Source organism: Antennarius striatus, chromosome 10 (assembly GCF_040054535.1).
Source record: "Antennarius striatus isolate MH-2024 chromosome 10, ASM4005453v1, whole genome shotgun sequence".
Classification (NCBI taxonomy): domain Eukaryota; kingdom Metazoa; phylum Chordata; class Actinopteri; order Lophiiformes; family Antennariidae; genus Antennarius; species Antennarius striatus.
The window spans coordinates 3054276-3073331 of NC_090785.1; the positions used below are offsets into that span (position 1 = coordinate 3054276).

The 19056-nt window shown below is 41.5% G+C and overlaps 1 protein-coding gene across 2 annotated transcripts in view; it reads left to right on the forward strand.

Moving 5' to 3' along the window:
- The window catches only part of fstl5 (follistatin-like 5), a 127274-nt gene that overhangs the window by 98427 nt on the left and 9791 nt on the right, over positions 1-19056 (forward strand). For both annotated transcript variants that reach the window (XM_068325573.1, XM_068325574.1), the window contains exons 10-14: positions 1648-1809; positions 2855-2989; positions 13031-13057; positions 13272-13390; positions 17404-17553. In XM_068325573.1, the coding sequence (XP_068181674.1) occupies positions 1648-1809; positions 2855-2989; positions 13031-13057; positions 13272-13390; positions 17404-17553 (593 nt within the window). The remainder of the gene's footprint in view (positions 1-1647; positions 1810-2854; positions 2990-13030; positions 13058-13271; positions 13391-17403; positions 17554-19056) is intronic.

Below are 19056 nucleotides of genomic sequence, written 5' to 3' on the forward strand. Positions count from 1 at the left end.
TGGGTTGGTAACAAAGACAAAAACGCCACGTGTGCCGTGACCCCAATCCCAACTTTGACCCCATCCTCACATGTTGCCTTTACACATCCGATCTCAGATCATGTGCATCACTGCAGGTCTGTCAATTTTGCGTCGCTTTATCCACCTGTGATGAAAGGAAATCGCAGGAAAAGCACGTTTGTCTTTGAAAGCGCTGCCACTGTTTCCATTATTAATCCCTGTTTTCAATATTTACCTGTGAAATGCCTGCAGTAAAATATTCAAATGAAAAGGAAAGCGGTCCAAAAAGTTTGGTGTGCTTGAATTTTAATGGTAACCTTTTTCTCAGATATTCATACGAAACAATTTGTCTCCATTGGTTTTGATTCGGTCACCCTTTTGATTCTGCTGAGAGGCATCGGGTGTAGCGACAGCGTTTCTGTGGCTGTAATTGGTAAACCGACCTGGGGGGGCCATTAAAGCCCTCTGCTAATGGCATGTTGGCACTCAAGTTGACGTGAGCTCCAGAGGCCGCTGGGAATGCCGCAGTTACCAGATGGCCGTGGCAAACGCTCTTCAGTCCCTTCACTCACCTGGCTGAGTAAAGACTTCCTCTAACCCAGTGCCCACAAGAAACGGTCTCTACAGCACGTCTGTCTTCTTTGGTTCTGCCAAGATTCTTGCTTCCAGTCCTCTGAAGCCGTTCAGAAAGAGAAAGGAAAGGGGGAAAAAAAAAAAAAAAGACGACACTGATTTAGGCCACAATAGCAATGAGGGTTTTCTCAAACGAAAATGGCGAGATAGTGAAATGCGGTGTCCCTCCTTGCAGCACTGCCATGTTGTCATCCTCATATGTGACAGCCTACAGTGGAATGAACAATTCTTCTTTTATTTTATATTTTTTTTGATTGCTCTGTAAACAACCACTGTCCAAGTTTCATCAGCATGTACGTGGGAAGAGTCTCCACAGGCACATCACTATCCTTTCCAATGCTTCTTTTTTTTTTATTATAATGCTTTTCCTGAGTAGACTTCTTACTTTTTCCTTTTTAGGGATTATTCAAATTGATTTTTTGGGGGGTATTTTTCATGTTTTGTGGACCAAGACTCTTAACTAGTTAGCCCTCGGGTGCGGAGATAAAACTTATGGCGTATACTCAGCCAATGAATAAATGCATAGCATTAATGTAATTGTGTATTTCTTCTTTTAAAATGTGTTGATTTATGTTTTTTTGGAAGTCTAGCAATACAAGAGTTTGCTTGTTTGTTTTAGCTTGGGGGTAAATAAGTGAAACTCCGACGTTACAGTAGTACAATGTGCAGCTATGTGTAGTTAGATTATGGAGGGTTTTACGAGGGGACAGCAGCGTTCCATTTCTGCTTTTTCTCTTTCAAACACTGTTTTCTCTGCCGCGATCCATTTCACTTCCTTCCTGACAAAAGGTTAAATAAAGTCACTGGCAACCGAGCAAAAATCAATATCATCCAAAAAACAGATTCTTTTATTTATCTATTTGATTGATTTGGCGTCACGGAGTGTTGTTAACCTCATCTAAAGTTATTCAGCAATGTTACAAATACACTCACATGATGGGATGTAATAATACGGTGTGGGATCTACTGCGTTCATTCATGCATTTTATTAAAATCTTCTCCATCTCATTCCAGTTCCTCCCGTCATCCAAGTGTACCCCGAGAGCCAAGCCAGGGAGCCGGGCGTCACTGCCAGCCTGCGATGCCACGCCGAAGGCATTCCCAGCCCTCAGCTGTCCTGGCTGAAAAACGGCATGGACATCACATCCAAGATTTCCAAACAGCTCACCCTGCAAGGTACAGAGAACCAATGACTTTACCGCTTACAATATATATGAATATATATATATATATACACACTTGTATATTTTTATTTGCACGACGGCCGTTTCCATTTTTATTTTTACGACTGCCGTTACTAAACATTTACTGCTACAGTCGCGACAACTGCCGGCGAAGTAAATCTGACTGTTATTACTGCATGACCTGGAGTACTATTAATGTCACCAATACTGTAAAAACAACATAAAAACAACATTTTTGGTGTTACATACATTTCCTGAGCCGTGAAAGATGACGATTGATCGGTTTAACCTCTGGTTAAAGGTCGTTTTTTTTAAGGTTTGGACTGAGGAGATTTTTTTGTCATGACTATTAATAGATGTACACTAACATATATTCAGCTTTTGTGAGGTCTTGTAGAGTATTTCATGAAGATGCACCAGTTTCTTATGACATGTGAGTTACATCCATTGTCTTTTATGACATCATACGGCTGATAGTGATGCAATATTGCGTGTATGAGTAGTAATAATATGTTCTAAGCCCTATCAGTCACCGTCAAGTCTAAGGGCCAGTAACGAGCATCCATAAGAACCTACGATTCATTGTAAGACCTATTAATGATATTTTCTAACTTTTGATATAGTCAAACAGCATTACGTGTTTTTGGAAGTCAAGCCAAGAAGCTTCATACATGCGTTATAATTCAAAACAAATGCCGTGGCAGACTCCAGATGTCATTTCGATTGAAAACGTTACTGTTTTGGTATCCTTGATCTTTTAAAAGGAGCTGCGAGCTAAATGTGTTTCCTTTGTGGCTGTGGCACAACCCCCCCCCCACTCCATCAGAAACGTGTCCCAGCGCTCACACGAACACAGCATGTGACACATTCTCACTTTCAACTTTGCAAACCAACCTCTCACCTTCCTTTCCCAATGTATTAGAGAAGTGATGTAACGGAGCAAGAGGATGGATGGTAGTTTGGAAGTTTCCTTATTTTATCTTTTTCTGGAAGCCAAACTGTCTCTTTTAGTCTCTTCTGTGTGTTGCTCCTCAAAGCTAATGGAAGCGAGGTGCACATCAGCAACGTGCACTTTGAAGACACCGGCGCGTACACCTGCATCGCCAGAAACGAGGCGGGCGTGGACGAGGACATCTCATCGCTATTTGTGGAGGACTCTGCGCGGAAAACTTGTACGTATATAAGCTGTGATGAGTTCTGAGTAATTTATTTTCTCAGTTTAGAACCTGTTACGCAACAATAAAACCTCTGCAAGGGGAGTCATGGTGATACCATCAATTCCTATTTTGGAAGCAGGAACAATTTAATGTTCCTGAAAATCTCTTCCTCTCAGTTTAGTCTAATTTTATCTACCTTAGGAAGGGGTACCCCAGGGTCGCAACACCTTTGTTCAGTTCAGTTAATTAGTCAGTCGATAGCAAATAAAAGCCATCCCAAAGATGCAAACACATTTCGTCTTCATTGCCTCTAAGATGTGAACGTTTATCGTTTCGCACCTTTTTAATTCTTGTGAACAATTTGATCTTTGGTCCTGGGATAAATTAGGATGGCACTTTTCAGAATATTATAAGAATTCAAGGATATTTAATTCCAGTTACGTGACGTAAGAAGAAAAAAACAATTTTTCACGTGTGTCATAGAGTTAATGACATTTTTACTAAATAAATTGCAAACTTTTATAATCAAAATTGTTGTTGCAGACTGCTCTGTCATTGATAAACGGACTTATTCTGTTAGCACTCCCATCTCCGTGCTCCACATCATTGATTTTGTTGCACGCTAATTTACTGACAGTGGTATTTGATGCAAGTCATCAATTGTCAGTTACATAACATTAAGCTTTGACGTAACCTTCTTAGTCAAAGTTAGTTTGGAAGCAAACAATCTCCGCCTGGACCCGCCCACTGCAGAGAGTCCAACGCAGTAATTAATTCTGACCTTCTCAGAAATGTCAGAATCTGTCATCGGGGTTCAAGACCATTTGTTCATTTTCTGTACTTTCCTGTGGGTAATTAGATCCCCCCCCCCCCCAAAAAAAATAGCACATGTGGAGATTTTGCATTCCAGTCACATCTCTGTATATCTAACCGCCACACACCTCTCTCTCAGATCCAATGCATTTAGATGGCATCCCTTCGGCACGACCCCTTCCTCCACCTCGCCTACCGCCTATCAGAGGATGGCGCTCAGCGAGGTCGGAAGCCACTCTTGTGCTTTGAAGCTCTTCCCTGAGCCAAAATGGTACCGAGTTGGATTTTGCAGAGCACTTTAAGAGCGAGAAAACCCGGCAGGATGGCGGTTCAAAAAGACTGTCGGGAGAGAGGAAGATAGAGAGGAAACAACAAACCCAACACTGTGCGCAGAATGACATGAATCTCTAAAATATGACAGCTGATATTAGAAATAAAGGAGTAGAATTATAAAAAATAATTCCAGAATGTTAAGATTAAATCCCAGAATGCTCTTTTACATAAAGGTTGTCTGTATAATAACTAACTTAGTATAATATCATAATTAATCATGAATTTTATTTACTAGTCCTGCAAAAAAAAAAAAAACAAACCCTCACACTCATTTGTAACATCAACCGGCCTCTGCGAATCCCTGTTCCTCCGTTCTCGCCACACCTCCAGGAAAAACAAGTGCAGCTGTCATTTTTCATTGATTAGCTGCGCTAGTACACCGAGGTTGTCATGGTTACTTATTGATGTCCAGCGCGTCTCCGGACAGTATGGTACATATGCTGTAGCTTTTGTCGACAGTTCTGCTTTCTTTGCTCTTTGGCTGCCGCGGACGTTCCCCCCTTGGGGGCTGGGGGGGGGGTTGGCGGGGTTGTTGAGATGATGGGTCAACATCGCTGATCCGTTTGGTTGCAGGGGTCGCCGTGGTTGTTGCTGCTTTGACCTCTGCCAGCGTAGATTTGACATTCACGGCGTGTTCAGAGTCTTTGTAAACATCAGCAAAGATGCGTTTTGTATGGAGTTGATGAATCAGTGGAAACGCTTCTCATCGCTGCAGTGTGTGTGCATGTGCACACAACTGTGGTTTAATTTAAACTTCTATTGGGCAGCTTTTCAAAGTGAAATCAGCCGTGGGAGGTCTCCCTCTGTCATCGTGTCATCTGTGTTCACCGCAGGTTTCAGGTACAAAAAAAAAAAAAGAAGAAAATCTGGAAAAGAACTGCAGGAGGGAATTAGGGTCAGATTTACTGTGATTAAAACCTTATTTTAACAATGTTTTACAAAAAATTAATGAAAACGGCGAAGCGAGGATCAGGTAACATCAGGTCTGGATCAAACAGGAAGTGGCATCAGGATGGAATGACGGTAACACGCTGCGTTTGTTCCGTGTTCTGTGGTTTAATCTCGACATGACCACCTGATCAAACTTGAACTTCATTAATAATAATGAAGGAAGCAGTAAACGCGTGCTGCACGTTGATTCTTTAATATTTCTCATCCACAATGGGCTCAGAAAAAGGCTTGTTAGTGAAATTCATTTGTCACGCAGATCATCATCCAGATGGTTAAAGCATGGTTGGTTACCAACAAAGCATTACGTGGTCACTTGTCTGGTTGTCATTGTGCAGCATATGCTGCCTTGATATTCCAGATTGCTTTCTCTTGAATATTGACGTTGAATAATTTGTCAATTTTTTTTTTTTTTTTGGACTGGTGTGCAAACCAGACATTTGGTCTGTTAACGCTTTTTTTAAAAATAAATTTTTTAATCATTGACAACTAAATCTAATAGAAATCCCTTCCACAGCCTTGATCATGCAGATGATGAGCTCCTTCAACCCAGAACTAAACGGGTTGAAAAGTTTTCACGTTCTATCTTTGTCTTCCACAAAAGGAAACAATTAGTTTAATAGTTAGATATTGTCAAATAAAGTTGAATTTGTTTCAAAAGGTGCTTCAGAAGTCTAAAGTACTTCAGCACAGTCATCACAAAGTACTTTACAGCTAACAAGTGGGTTTGTGTGTCAGGGAAAACAGAGAGGTGTAAAAGCATCAGTAGATTCTAAACTGTTTGGAGTCCAGTCAAGAGTCAGAGGCGTTTTCAGCTCGTAGGAAACTGCTGATAAAAAATAAAGAGAATATGTATGGGGTTTTCTTTTTTTCAAAAATGTACGATAGCGATACAATAATAGTGAGTTAAATATTTAGAAGATGTAAAATAATTAAACCAGATGATCGTGTCGGCACACTGCGAATGCATTGCTCATAGAAGGAGGCGAAACGAACAAACAAACAAACACAAACTCATTAAATCTCTCGGAGGCTGCAGGCTGCAGTTCTGACCCTCTCTTTTCATTTGCATTATCTTGGCATTTGATTAGGCGCTGGAGATGGACAGATACTTTTATTAGGCTCTCCAATATGGGGGCGGTTGGGTGATATTTTCATGGAAAGCTGCCAGCTGTTGTCAATACATCAGCTTTTAAGTCCAGAACGGAGCAAAGAGAAGCCCGAGGAGCCGGCGGTTATTGTGATGTCGGTGTTTCCACAGCAAAACGTCCTCCGACATCAGCGCTGTAGCTGTTTTTAAGAATCCATTTATACCTGAGTGATTCCTCCCCCCCGTCACACTAAATCCCAATTTTCCCAGGATTGCATTTGCTGCGGTCTCAAATTCAAGCAGTTAAATTGCAGTTGATTTAGAAAAGCAAATTGATTATGGAGTGATAATGAGTCCAAATTTTGATTTCAAAGCTCAAACTTCGAAAACGTTAAATCACATTTTAAAACCGAGGGGGTAAATACAAGGAACGGATAGAATGGGGAAACGTTCAAGCCGGCGGATGATTTAAAGCTGGAACAGACAAGACCATAAAAGAAAGAAGGCGTTGAAAAGGACACAAATGTTTTCTTCAAACACCGTCCGACCCGTTTTATTCAGGGTCGGTGAGTCCAGCTGGGGGTTTTCTTTTCCAGCATCTGTCATAAAATGACACCACGTTTGCAGAAATCTTTGTTTCAAGTTTAACTTTTAGAACGGAAATAAATTCCATCCTCCACCCATCCATCACTTGGTTAATTTCCTACCATGACACAATTTTCAATTCTATCAAATTTCTTCCTTTTCATCACAGTTTAAACATCCATCCGTCCGTCCGTCCGTCCGTCCGTTTTCTCGATAACAAAATGATGCGAAATCGTCTCGTCTTCACCCGCTTTTCCGCTTTATTTGCTGCACGACCGACTCTGCAGGTGCTTCAGATACCAAAGTCCCCTTTAATGAGGCAACGTATGCAAAACCTGCTCATTTATCATATGTTTTTCACCCCATCAAAACTGAAGAGCATTAATCAAAAAAGTCATATGTTCAGAACATCTGTCTCCCCAGCGCTCGGGCTGCGACACATAAATCACAAACCACGCCAGAATCCTCGTTCAAACCCTCGGGCCTCAAGCGTAAGGAAAGTGTTGGGAGTAGATTAGCGCCATTATGGCATCGTGGTTTGGCCAGAGAAGCACTCATTAGTCATTGGACCAGTTATTACTTATATATCAGGTTGTAGTTTGACATGCTGGCTCAAGGGAGTCACGTAAGGAGCACAAGTTTAAGCATTTCAAAGCGAACTTACCAAAGATTTAAATATGACATCAAAAAATTGTTTTGAACTCAGGATTAAACCCAATAATATTTTTTTTTTTTTAAAAACAGCCTGCCTTATATCCACCATTGAAGATACTCGCTGTTTCCATCAGCCGGATGATATTCATCTATTTGCTCCTCCTAGTTGCTTATCAAGCCGTCGTTCTGACGGTTTCCCAGCTTTTTCTTCTACAATCTAAGTAAGTGCTGTTTGTAGCATAATCAAGGACTGTTTAAAGCCAGAAGTTGAGATGCTGATGTGGGGGTAGGGGGTGGTATCTCGGCCCCAGACTGCCCTTGATCTAACACCGCCCATCTGAGACAGACCTCGGTCGGGACGACACGTCGTGAATGTTTTAGAGATCTAAAAAGGAAAGATGATCTCATTCCATGAAAGCACGGCGTTTATGAAATGCTGTAGGTTTCGCATTCAGACTCTGAATGAGTAACTAAGCTGTTTGTCAGAGCCCTGAATGAGGTCCTAACCTAGACATGAGCTGAAAAACATGATATCATGAGTGAGATGTCAATTCTTTAAGATAAATTTGGCACGTAGGCGCTTGAAGGTCAGAATTTTTCCTCCTGTGGTCCAAGCATAAATGTGAATTGTTTTTCCTCTACAAATTTACCCGAGCGCTTGGTTTGCTTTGAAAAACCTGAGCAGTCACAATTTTTAGAGATCTCTTTAGCACAGATTCTGTTACCAGCGGGCAGACCGCCATCAATCTCTGACAGTTTGCTGCTAAACTGGCATAAATATCTGCCCTTCTCCATGTGCCAATTATTTTCGCAATGTCAGAGGATCTGCAGGCTCCAGAATGAGTGTTTGTTGCTTTAGTCTCTTGACTTTATGACTCCAAATTATGCCGTACTTCATGCAACATAATGGGAAATTCAATGTACCGGATAGTGAATATCGGAATCGAGCACAAGCGTGTGCCCCCTTTGAACCCTCAAGTGTCCTTCAGGATTTAATGAAGAAACTGTAAAAAAAAAAAAAAAAAATTCCCATTTACACCTCTTTGGTCTTCTTGTTTTCATACCAATATAAAATTCTCATTTTTATGTAACCCTGAGAAGTTAGTTTATAGATCTGCCGTGTCCTTGTTAGGTCATTTCATTCTTGTTTAATATCAGAAAGGTAATTTTCAGGTTAGCGGCACTATTATTTTGTCATTTTTGAGGAAGGGGGTGAATTAATATTTCATTCCATTATCTCTGCAGTGGAAATGTAGACATTGTCACCCATCAGTAGGTGTGACTGTGTTCTTTAAAGGCACCATAATCCACTTAATCTGCACTAGATTATAGGTTATTATGTGATTTACATGGTAAGTGACCAGCGCTATCTTCTCAGGTGATGGGCGTCCCCGCTCCACATCCTCCTCTCGTCTCCACTCAGGAATCACGACTCTACACTCTTATACTGTTTTTGACGTCGTGTTCTGTTTTCATTACTCAGCGCTTCATGACTCACTTTAAAGGCCTGTTGAGTAACACACGACCTTCAACACACCTCAGCGGGAAGAGTCTTGAAACGCTACGGAGCTTAAAAGTTTTAAAACGTGGAAGAGAGAAAAACATTTTCGCTCCCGACGCCGCGTCTTAACTTCGTACTTCACTTCCTTTTATGCGCTCGAACATTCAAACGGTTCACGCGGAGTCGCGTCTCAAGAAACAGAATGGATGATTAGAGTATTTTCAGGTACTTGCACTGTTTTTTAAACCATCGCAGGCGGCAAAGTGAACATTTTTTTAGTCGTACTAACTGCGTAAATACCTTTAAATAACATCACCAGATAAAACAGTCGTTCAACAAACACGTAAAGTTCCCAAGAAGCTTTGCTTTGAAACTTCTATCAGATTGTTCATCCCGGTCTCTCACATACAAGTTGTTTTCTCCTGATCTCAAGATCGAAAAAATCTACGAGTCATTTCAATCACCATATCCTCTGCAAACCGATCGTCAATTCAAGCCCGTTCTATAGCTCATACATCTCGATCTGATTGTTGCGTCGTGTGTCACCATGCTGACATTAGTGTCATGGAAAAAAAAAAAGAAAAGAAAGAAAAATCCTGCAGGGTTATTTCCTCCTGTTGTCACCATTTTTATCTCCATTTTTAAAACGCTGACGCTCAACACCTAACGATTCGTGAAGACAAGTATATTCTGAGGTGTGGAAGTCTCCAAAGTCGACAAATGGTTTCTGGATTATTATAACTGATGAGGAAGAGAGAGAGAGAGACACAACCTGGCATTTCATCCTGTTACATCCCATTTATTTCCCCGTTCAACCTTTTATTAACTTTATTTATCATCCAGGCTTTGCTCTATGGTCATACTCTCACCCACTGCCGTTTCTTCTTCTTCCCTTTATGCGTTCCCCCGTACTGTCTCCTCCCTGAATAGAAACCATCAGCTCATGCCAAAACACGGTCCGCTCCCTCCCCATCACAAAGAATTGGACACAAGCTCCAACCAAGCAGTGACGCTGTTCCTAAGAGCCAACAGCAACCCCCTCCCACCACCACCACCCAAAACACCCCCCCCCCCCGCCTGTCAGCTGTGTTTCACGCTAAAGGCTTTCTGAAATGAGAATTGTAAATCCAGAGGAGAGCTTAAACGGCTCTAAGCCCTGGTTATACAGCTTATGAAAATTCCCGATGACGCATTCCGTCACGGAGTGATGTAATGAAAACACAGTGAAACAGGATTCAACACGTAAAATAAGACAAAAAAATTCATCAGCATTTATCCAGATCAATTTTACAGGTGAATTATACACTATAATAATCAATTATCAGTCGATTAATAGGATTAAATGTTGATTTTGTGCACATGTTGCAGCGTTTCAAGCGTTCTTTTGTAACTTTGAACTGGTTTTACTTTAATCTCTCCTGGATTTCTCTTCAAAACTGAAGTTTTTTCAGTCTTTTCCGCCTTAAGACAGCCTTCACGGCGCCACAGGCTTTCGCCTTTAATTCCATTGCAGTCGTTGCCATCATTTTAAAAAACATTCTTTTCTTTACTAGGATTTCTATAGTACTGTTTGACGTTAGCCATCAAGCTTTGAGCGTCCTTGAACATATGCGTTACGAGAGAAACGGACAAAGGTAAATCTGGCTGGAGCGGTTAAACTTGAAACATTATGGTCGGTTATAAGAAGGACTTGATCACTAGCTGAGCCAAAACTGTGGAGTTCAGAGTGAAGAAGCACTTTAACACTTTCACCAATTCCATTAAAATTTTTAAATTTGTAAACATTGTCGTGTTTCTTGAGGCACGAACGAAAGAGTGTCGATCACAGCCGACATGAATCCAGTTTGTGCGCTTAGTTAGGGAAGCGTGGTTTTGATGACCTTTTGGGTTTTTTCCGGCTTGGTTACTTAGGCAAACAAGTTGCGGATGTAGAATAAGAATAAGAACATTTACACCTTCTGTAATAGCTGGGCGGTGATGCCGCCTTCCTTCATGGTAAATTAGAACAAATGTCAACTCTAATCATTTTGTTCTCTTTAATACGAGCCAGCACAATCTAATTTGGGAGAGAGAATTAACATTTAAAAATGGGGAACGTCTGTGAAAGCAGCATGCGGAGGAACAGTTGATAAAAAGGCAAATTCCTGCTGATTCGCGGAGTCCTGAGACATCTTAATCCGGGCCCCGGCTCCACGGTGGACCGAGCGTTTGGCAGGCGTATGCATCGTCTATTCTGGCGCAACTGCAGGAATGCACACGCGTGAACCAAACCCTGCATGTTATCAATAACTGCCCTGAAAGGATATTTGTTTTGTGTCGATGCAGATGCAGGAAATAAAAGGATTGTTTCTTCCCCTTTTTTTATTCCACGTTCCAGCTCCGCTTTATCGATGCCGCCACCGACGGCGGTTTTGGAAGCACTCGGCTTCTGACAACCTGGCAATAAAATATATGAGCATTGCTTATGCTGGGTGCAGGACTTACTGCAGATGGGGGGGGGGGGTAAATCTTTCCAAGAGACTTTAGCGATAATCTTCAGGAAAGAGCAGCAGAACCCTGCACACCCAGGGCGCTGGTAAATTTTTACATTTCCATAGACTGCGACCCAATTACTTTACCTGTATTATGCATTCGCTGTCATCTCCCACGCCTCCATGGCGAACACCACGGGGTTGTTTGGCTGCTCTTGTAAACAAATTGAATTTATGTAACCTCGCTGATGGGGGAGGAAGTGCGGCCTGCCGGCTGGCTGGCGGGCGGGCTGCTCAGGGCGCGCTGGAAACACAGTTATTATGACCAGAAAGAGTGAACTCTCTGCCTACAGTGGCAGCCAGCTTGTTTTGTTATATGGATGATGAAGTTGATGTATGGGTCCCCTGTATGCGCAGAACAGCCACAGTCTTTCTGCCAAGTGATGAATAGCATCAATACCGTAGACTATTGGCGAAGACCGGGGCACGCAAGATCTCATCTCAACTCCTCTTTCCAATTTTCTCTACTTTCCATTTTTACCACATCTCAAATAAATTGTATTGTTTTCCTTTTCTTTTCTTTTCTTTTAGTTTTTTGTTTTTTTTTTGTTTTGTCTTCCATTCTCCATTCACCCTTCCATTTATAGACCCCGCTTCTTTTGTGTAACTTTTAATGAGCCAAAAAGGTATGCAAGAGTGCACAGGAAACACTTGACAAAGCACTTTCCGAAAGATTAAGACTGACTAACAGCACAGCGGTGTCGACTTGGCTTTGTCTTCCTCCTTTTCTTTTAGCCGCATCTGTCCAACCCGAAAGCAAGAGAGGCTGTGGGAATGAGCGTTGCAATAGAGGCGAGATTAGAATCAGGCGTGAATTGGGCTGGAGATTGGTTTGTAGGGCTGAAAATGGAAGATGGGGCGGAGGCCGAGGGGAAGACGGCAGGATGGAAGAACAATGAGAGAGAAGGTCAGGAAATAAAAAGGCTCTTGTGCTGCAGGGTAAGACGGATTCAGAAGTGGGATCTGCTCTGGAATTTGCATGGAAAATAACTTTATAATTGTCGCAAATATTCACTTCTGTACTGGCGTTTAAGGTTAAAGCATCATGTTCTGGGAGTTGCATCTGGTTGGATGGGAAACCAACATCTAGCCTGTGTTACAGGTTCAAATTAATACACTCAACTTATTTAGCAGCTTCCATTTAAAATGTCGTGCCGTTAGTCAGAATTTAAATATTTCAGGAGACAAAAGAGTTTATTTTCCACTGAAGGAAAAGAACATTCATCCTCTCTGAAACCCATCGACTACTCATGGCTGTCCAGGGCAGGTTATCAATACAAACTTTTTTTTTTCTTTTTCATGTCTCTTCTAATAAGCCTACTTCAGGTCCAACATCCAAAAATACACCACTTGTAGTTTGTTGACTGCGCTCCATTTTCTAGTGTTTGCTATCAAATTATTTCCTAGCAAAGGGCTTCTATTGATTATTTGTTTGCACTGGACGTCAGAGAGATAGTTTCTTTAAAACTTTGCTTTCCTGTTAGCTTCAATGGGAGTTAGTGTTTCGGGTCTTAACTCTCACAAAGGGACCTCATCAATTCTTGCATTGATTACCAACCGTCCTTTCCTCTCTCTCTCTTTTTTTTTTTGTCTCTTCACAGTGGCGAACATTCTGTGGCGAGAAGAAGGTACGTCTAGAACACTCCTGCTTTCATAATAGCATTCATTAAAGCGTGTTAATTGAATTTTTTGTAATAGGTTTACTGAACTGTGATGAGAAGGATTACACGATCGGATGCTTTGAGAGGAGATAGCGGAGTTGTCGGCTTATTTCCGCCGCAGACGTTCACGCTGTCTATTTTTGGGGGCATGTACAGTAATACGTTGTGTTTTCTTCTGCAGGTCTGGGCATTGGAAACATGTTCTACGTGTTCTATGAAGATGGAATTAAAGTTATTCAGCCTGTGGCGTGTGAGATTCAAAGGCACATCAAACCCAGCGAGAAGCTGCTCGCTCTGCAGGTGAGTCAGGGGAAAAGAAACATTCAGCTGTGATTTTTTTTTCTTTTTTTGGTCCAACAATGACTCACTTTTATAGTGATTCATTCTGAACGAGATCTGACCATCAGCCATCTGTGCGAGATGAAGCTGTGAGGAGGAGCACTCGGGCCTGACTGCTGGCACAAATCATCCTTTACTACGTACTATAAAGTTTAAGGGATTAGGAACTGCAGATATCTTTTCTCCCAAATATCAATTAATTCAAACGGAGAGGTCACCTTCTTCCCTCGGTTTGCAAAACCCATGATTCCTGCGAGAGACTCATAATCAGTGCGATAAAACTTAGAAATAAAGACAGGAACTAATGTCATAATGTGCAGATGGATAAAGGTAAAGTGAATAAAACTATTTTTGATCGGGTTTGCACGATTTTAACATTAAAAATAAGATCTCCTGTGTAATCTAACAAAAATATTATGTTCTGTCGATCATGCGTGATTAATATTTCAAACTCAAACCAATCATTTTGTACTGAATTTACGTTTGAAAACCTAATAAATAAGCTACTTCATATTCTCTAGATTATAATCCTGACTTAATTTCTCAGGCGTTTTTGTGTCTTTCAGCTTTTCTTTTTCTATTTGTTGCTATAGCAGATAGCAGCGAAGAGCGTATGGATGCTACCTGTTCATCACCATAGAGAAAACACAGCTATAAACACAGTTAATAAGCAGGCATAAATCAGAAATCCTTCATAACTTTCCATCAAAAGCTTTTACATGATGTAACTGTTCATATGCTGAACTCCGTTGAGCTAAATTAGTGAATTTCGATGTGTTTGAGTGGTAAATGAGAACTTTTATGCACAACTCCTGTCAAGCGACATTGGCAGCATCTAATCCCCTGAATCCACAATCAGCAAGTGTAATCAATCATTAGCAGTCGATTTATCTTCGACTGATATTTAGCTGATAATTCTAATCAAGTGCAGCCAGGCGGATACAGTAAAGGATTTCCTTTGCTTTACTATATGATAAATATATATGATAAACCGTGATTTTTATCGTCTCCTCCTGCCAGTCACAAATCCTAAAGGAACACCACTGCTGAGTTTATATCCTCTTTATATTCATCATCTATTAAATGGATAGAGTCATAAACTCAATTTTATTTTTTACTGACATCGCAGAGTCTTGAAGGGTTTGACTAGAATTGTCTATAACAGTCAAAAAAAAAGAAAAAACATTCATTAAACCATAAAATATGGAACTTGCTTTCAAAAAAAACTATACATCTGCATATTTTGTCTTTTTAAAATGATTTTTTCTTTTTAAATGCTTTGATTGGGCAAATGTTGGAAGGCCTCCCCCCCTTCCTTTGTGAGAAAGTTGACATTTTGGAGATGAAAAGACTGAAGACGATGGAGGAAAATACAACAGATCCTTATTAAAAACCAGTTCTCCGTTTGGAAAGTTGCTGAAGTGTGTGTCAGCGTGAGGAAAACAAAGGAAGTGCAACAAGTGGGGTCCTCATCCAGCTGATGTGGAACAACCTTACAGTCAATGTAGGTTTTAATATTCTCGTCCCTTTCCGTTGATTGACGGTTGGATTGCCCTTTTCCCTTTGCAGATGCAGTCGATCGTTCTATTTCTAACACAAAATATTGATTGATGCAGCTCGGAAATAGTTATTGATAGTCCCAGGTTCATTTACAGCGAGTATTGATAGCAGGACTAAACGACGCCCGGTGGACGCTGGCTCCGTTTGGAGCAGCTTTCAGCTCTCAGCAGGCTCCTTACACCCCCCCCACCCCCACCCCAACAGTGTTTACCTTGAATATTCAAGCAGCAAACATTCCAAGCAGCCCGCTGACGGGATACCTGTTAGATTTACGTGTTCTTGAGCCGACGCTTCCCTTCACTTCTGTTACACGAAAGCAGCGCCGTGAACGCACACCAATCATTCCCAGCATCCCACTGAGAGGTGCGCTTATATTGGGATATCAATCTGCTGCCGTGCTGAGGGATGGATGGATGTGTGAACACATGTGAGACACTCAGGTTTTTTTGTTTTTTTGTTTTTTAAAGCATTGATTGATTTGTTTATGCTAATTGTACTGTTATCTATTATCCTTAACTACCAAACGGAGTGTTTTACGGTGGCGCACATAAACACACATGGTAACCGGGGTAACAGAGTGACGCGCAACTGCAGCAGAGTCAGTATGGGAAGTATCTTTGCACCACAAGTATTATGCTGATATGTTCGCACAGCAGGAATTAGTTTTTTTTGTTTGTTTTTTTTTGATAAAGTGAGAAATGGTGAACGTCAGTGAGAAATGCAAACGATTTATTTTAACCGTTTCGTTTCAGTGTTCCCACATTCAGCAGCTTTGAATAACCGACCTTGCGCTCAAGCGCTGCAACGAAGTGGAGAAGGAGCGGCTCAGATTGTTTGTTATTATCAGGTGGAAGAGGTTGAGGTGAGCTGAGGATGACTGGCATTAGAAAAGGTGTGTGCAGCCGTTTGGAGTTAATCCTCATAGAAACACCTTGAGAGAAACGGAGGTGACGTTTTGATACCTCTGACTCTCAGGATGTTGCCGCTTCAGTGTTTTTCTGAAGCCCCCCCTCCCTCCCTGCAGAGGGGTTGATGTTCTGTCAAAAATATATTAGCTCTACAAATCATCCAGTTGCTTAACTAGAGAATCTCAGAATCCTGGTATTTTCTATAAAACGCCACCACACACACACACACACACACACACACATTTGCCCGGCGAGAAGCGAAGACATCATTTTGAGACATGTTTTGCAGGAGTATTTTTTTTTTTTTTTTTTTTGCAGCGTTCTTATTGTATTGTTCCTGGCAGGGCTCCAATGCTGCAATGTTCTATGCAGAAAGGTGTTTAGTGAATCCATGAAAAATACATGCTGCTCCATATCTGTAGGTATTAACATAATAAAGGGAAAAGTATATGTGCTATTTAAGAAGCTGTCAGTTACTAAATAAATCATAATTGTAGTTGTGTGCAGACGTATGAGCCACAGAAACGCAGGCAGGATTACAACCGCCTCCGTTCACACCTTCAGCGGGGGCATCAGATGTTTGATTTCTCACCTCATAACCTGTAATAAGTAAAATATTTACAGTGCCGTCCCACAAAATGACCGCAGCATGTCTGAAGGCGTTTCACAAGGGTTCAAAAGCATTGACTCAACCATTACCTCAGCCGGTGGGTTTAATAAAAAATAAAAAAAACAAACCCTACCAACGTTTAAAGCCTGCGCGGCTACAGAGAATAGAGAAATGTTCCAAAGCCCATAATACCAGAGCACAGCCACCGCCTTAACATCAGAAGCAATGGTCTTCTTAGAATTTATTGTTTCACGCATTTTAAATTAACCTGCTTTTCTACGGATAAAATACAGGATGTGCGGGAGGAAGAGATGAAATAAAAATCTGTTATTCAAGCTCCCCCCTCATCCCTGACAGAGATGAATGAAGTTCATGTTATTATCACCTCATACCTCATACTAAGTCGGAGGGGTCGGTTTGTTGGAAGGACGGTCATGGACGGCCTGTATTGGTTGTAAATTGGGACGGAGGGGGGGGGGGGGTTCATCCCACCATACCGAAGCCCTTCATTCATCCTTGCAGGCCAAAGCAGCTTCTCCCAAATCGCCAAACAGTCTGGAAACAGACATGTGACTAGAGCCCAGAGGCTTGGGAAGGGTTGGGGGGGTAAAGGGGAGGAAGGGTACAAAGACAGAAGGCCGGTTAAGGTTCCCATTGGACAGGAAGGAGAGCGCTGCCAGGACTGGAAGCTGAGCAGCCGCAGATTGTCTGCAGAGCTTTGTTCTGTGGATTACGTGGACAAATAGGAGCAGCCAGAGATTTTTCAGGACCTGGTGAAGCTCGTTTTATCTGAGCTGCCAAGATAACACGACTCTCATCACCGTGGGTGATAAGACGGCAGAAAGATGTGACAATTAGCTAACAGTAAATATGGTTTTATTTTTTCATTATTTCAGGAGGAGGTGTGCCCCACCTCGCCAGGAGAGGAGGTTCAGAGGTGTGTGTGGTCATCAGCCGTCAACGTCAAGGATAAGTTTATTTACGTGACGCAGCCCACCCTGGATCGAGTGCTCATCGTCGACATACAGTCTCAAAAGGCCGTCCAGGTACCCCGATTGGTGGAAACCAATTTTTGACAGGTTTATCGCATGATTCCCTATTTCCAATGGGAAGGACATTTGTGTTATTACTAGACAGGAGCCAGTCTTGACTAAAGTTACGACTTCACTGCTTTAGTTTGTGCTGCTCTTGGTGGAATTAATTGTCTCTTCAAGGTACAGCATTTCCGCACTATAAGGCGCACCTAAAAGCCTTTAATTTTTTTCAATTTCTTATAATCCAATGTGTCTTATATATGAGAAAAGTTTGAAAATAGACCATTCATTGAAGATGAGTTCTCAGATGTTTTTTTATAATCCGGTATTGCTTTATAATCCAGTGTGTTTTATAGTGCGGAAAATAATGTAATATAAACTGGAATCTATCTGTATCTGTAAAATATGCAATCACAATCTTTTATTAAAAGAAAAGAGGAAAAAGCAGATCTTCAATAAAAGCCAAATGCAGCTTTTTTTCAAACCTTTTCACCCTCATGAAAATCTAAAGTTGCCACAACTAAAATGTATTTAAAAATATCCCCAATCCACACTAGGCGAGCAGAGTCTATTCTTTGCCTTGAGTTTTAGCTCCGAGTTTCATCGGATGCCGAAAAATGTTGGCCTGATTTTTACGTTTTCGGGCTCCCTTCCACAAAGTACGATGACAGTGTTGTCGTGTCCTCACAAAGACTTTAGAACATGAAAAGTCTTTGATGGAATTAATTATGCACAACTACATTCAACTTCATGTTATGGATTGTGTTTGGAATCCGATGCAGGATGGGAAACCAGTTGAGGAAGATGAGTTTAGAGTGCCTTCATCTTCTCTGATATAGGCATGTCTACCAAATTCAGAAAATTCCACACGGGTAACAACAAGATGGTTCCAATTATAAAAGGATCTGACAGCCAATTTCATTTGCTATCAGCTGATATTCTGAAATTTTTGGTCATTTGCTCTTTGCCTTGAGCTGTTTGTGTTACATCAATTTCAGACAAATGTCCAAGGGAAAGTTTTCTGAATATCAAATCGATATTTTTAAATTCCCAACCAAAAAAATGAAAGCAGTTTAGAAAGAAAACGTCCAGTTTTCTCTTTCTGTATCTGTATCTGTATCTCTTTTCTGTTTTTTGCTGGTTTCGTCAGGTCACAGCTATAGGTTGTGTAAATTTAAACTGACACTGAACTGAATGGATTTATTTATTAACTTCCAAATGTGGTTAAGCTTTTAACTATTAAGTGTAGTCCCACCAGCGTTGATGTCGGGCTTCACGCCTTCCTTCACTTTCGCACTCGTCCGGCGGTCTCCGCTGTGCACCGGTGCTCTTGTGTCACCTGCACTGTGAGCTTTCTCAGATTTCAGATGAGCGTTCTCACTTTCCCGTCAACCGCCGACACCTCCGTGACTCATTTCATACTTAGTCCAATAAGTCAAGGTCTTCGCTGCGCCGCTGTAACCCTGAGACGCACCTCTTGGTGGTTTCTGTAACCTGGCAACAATTTATAGACGG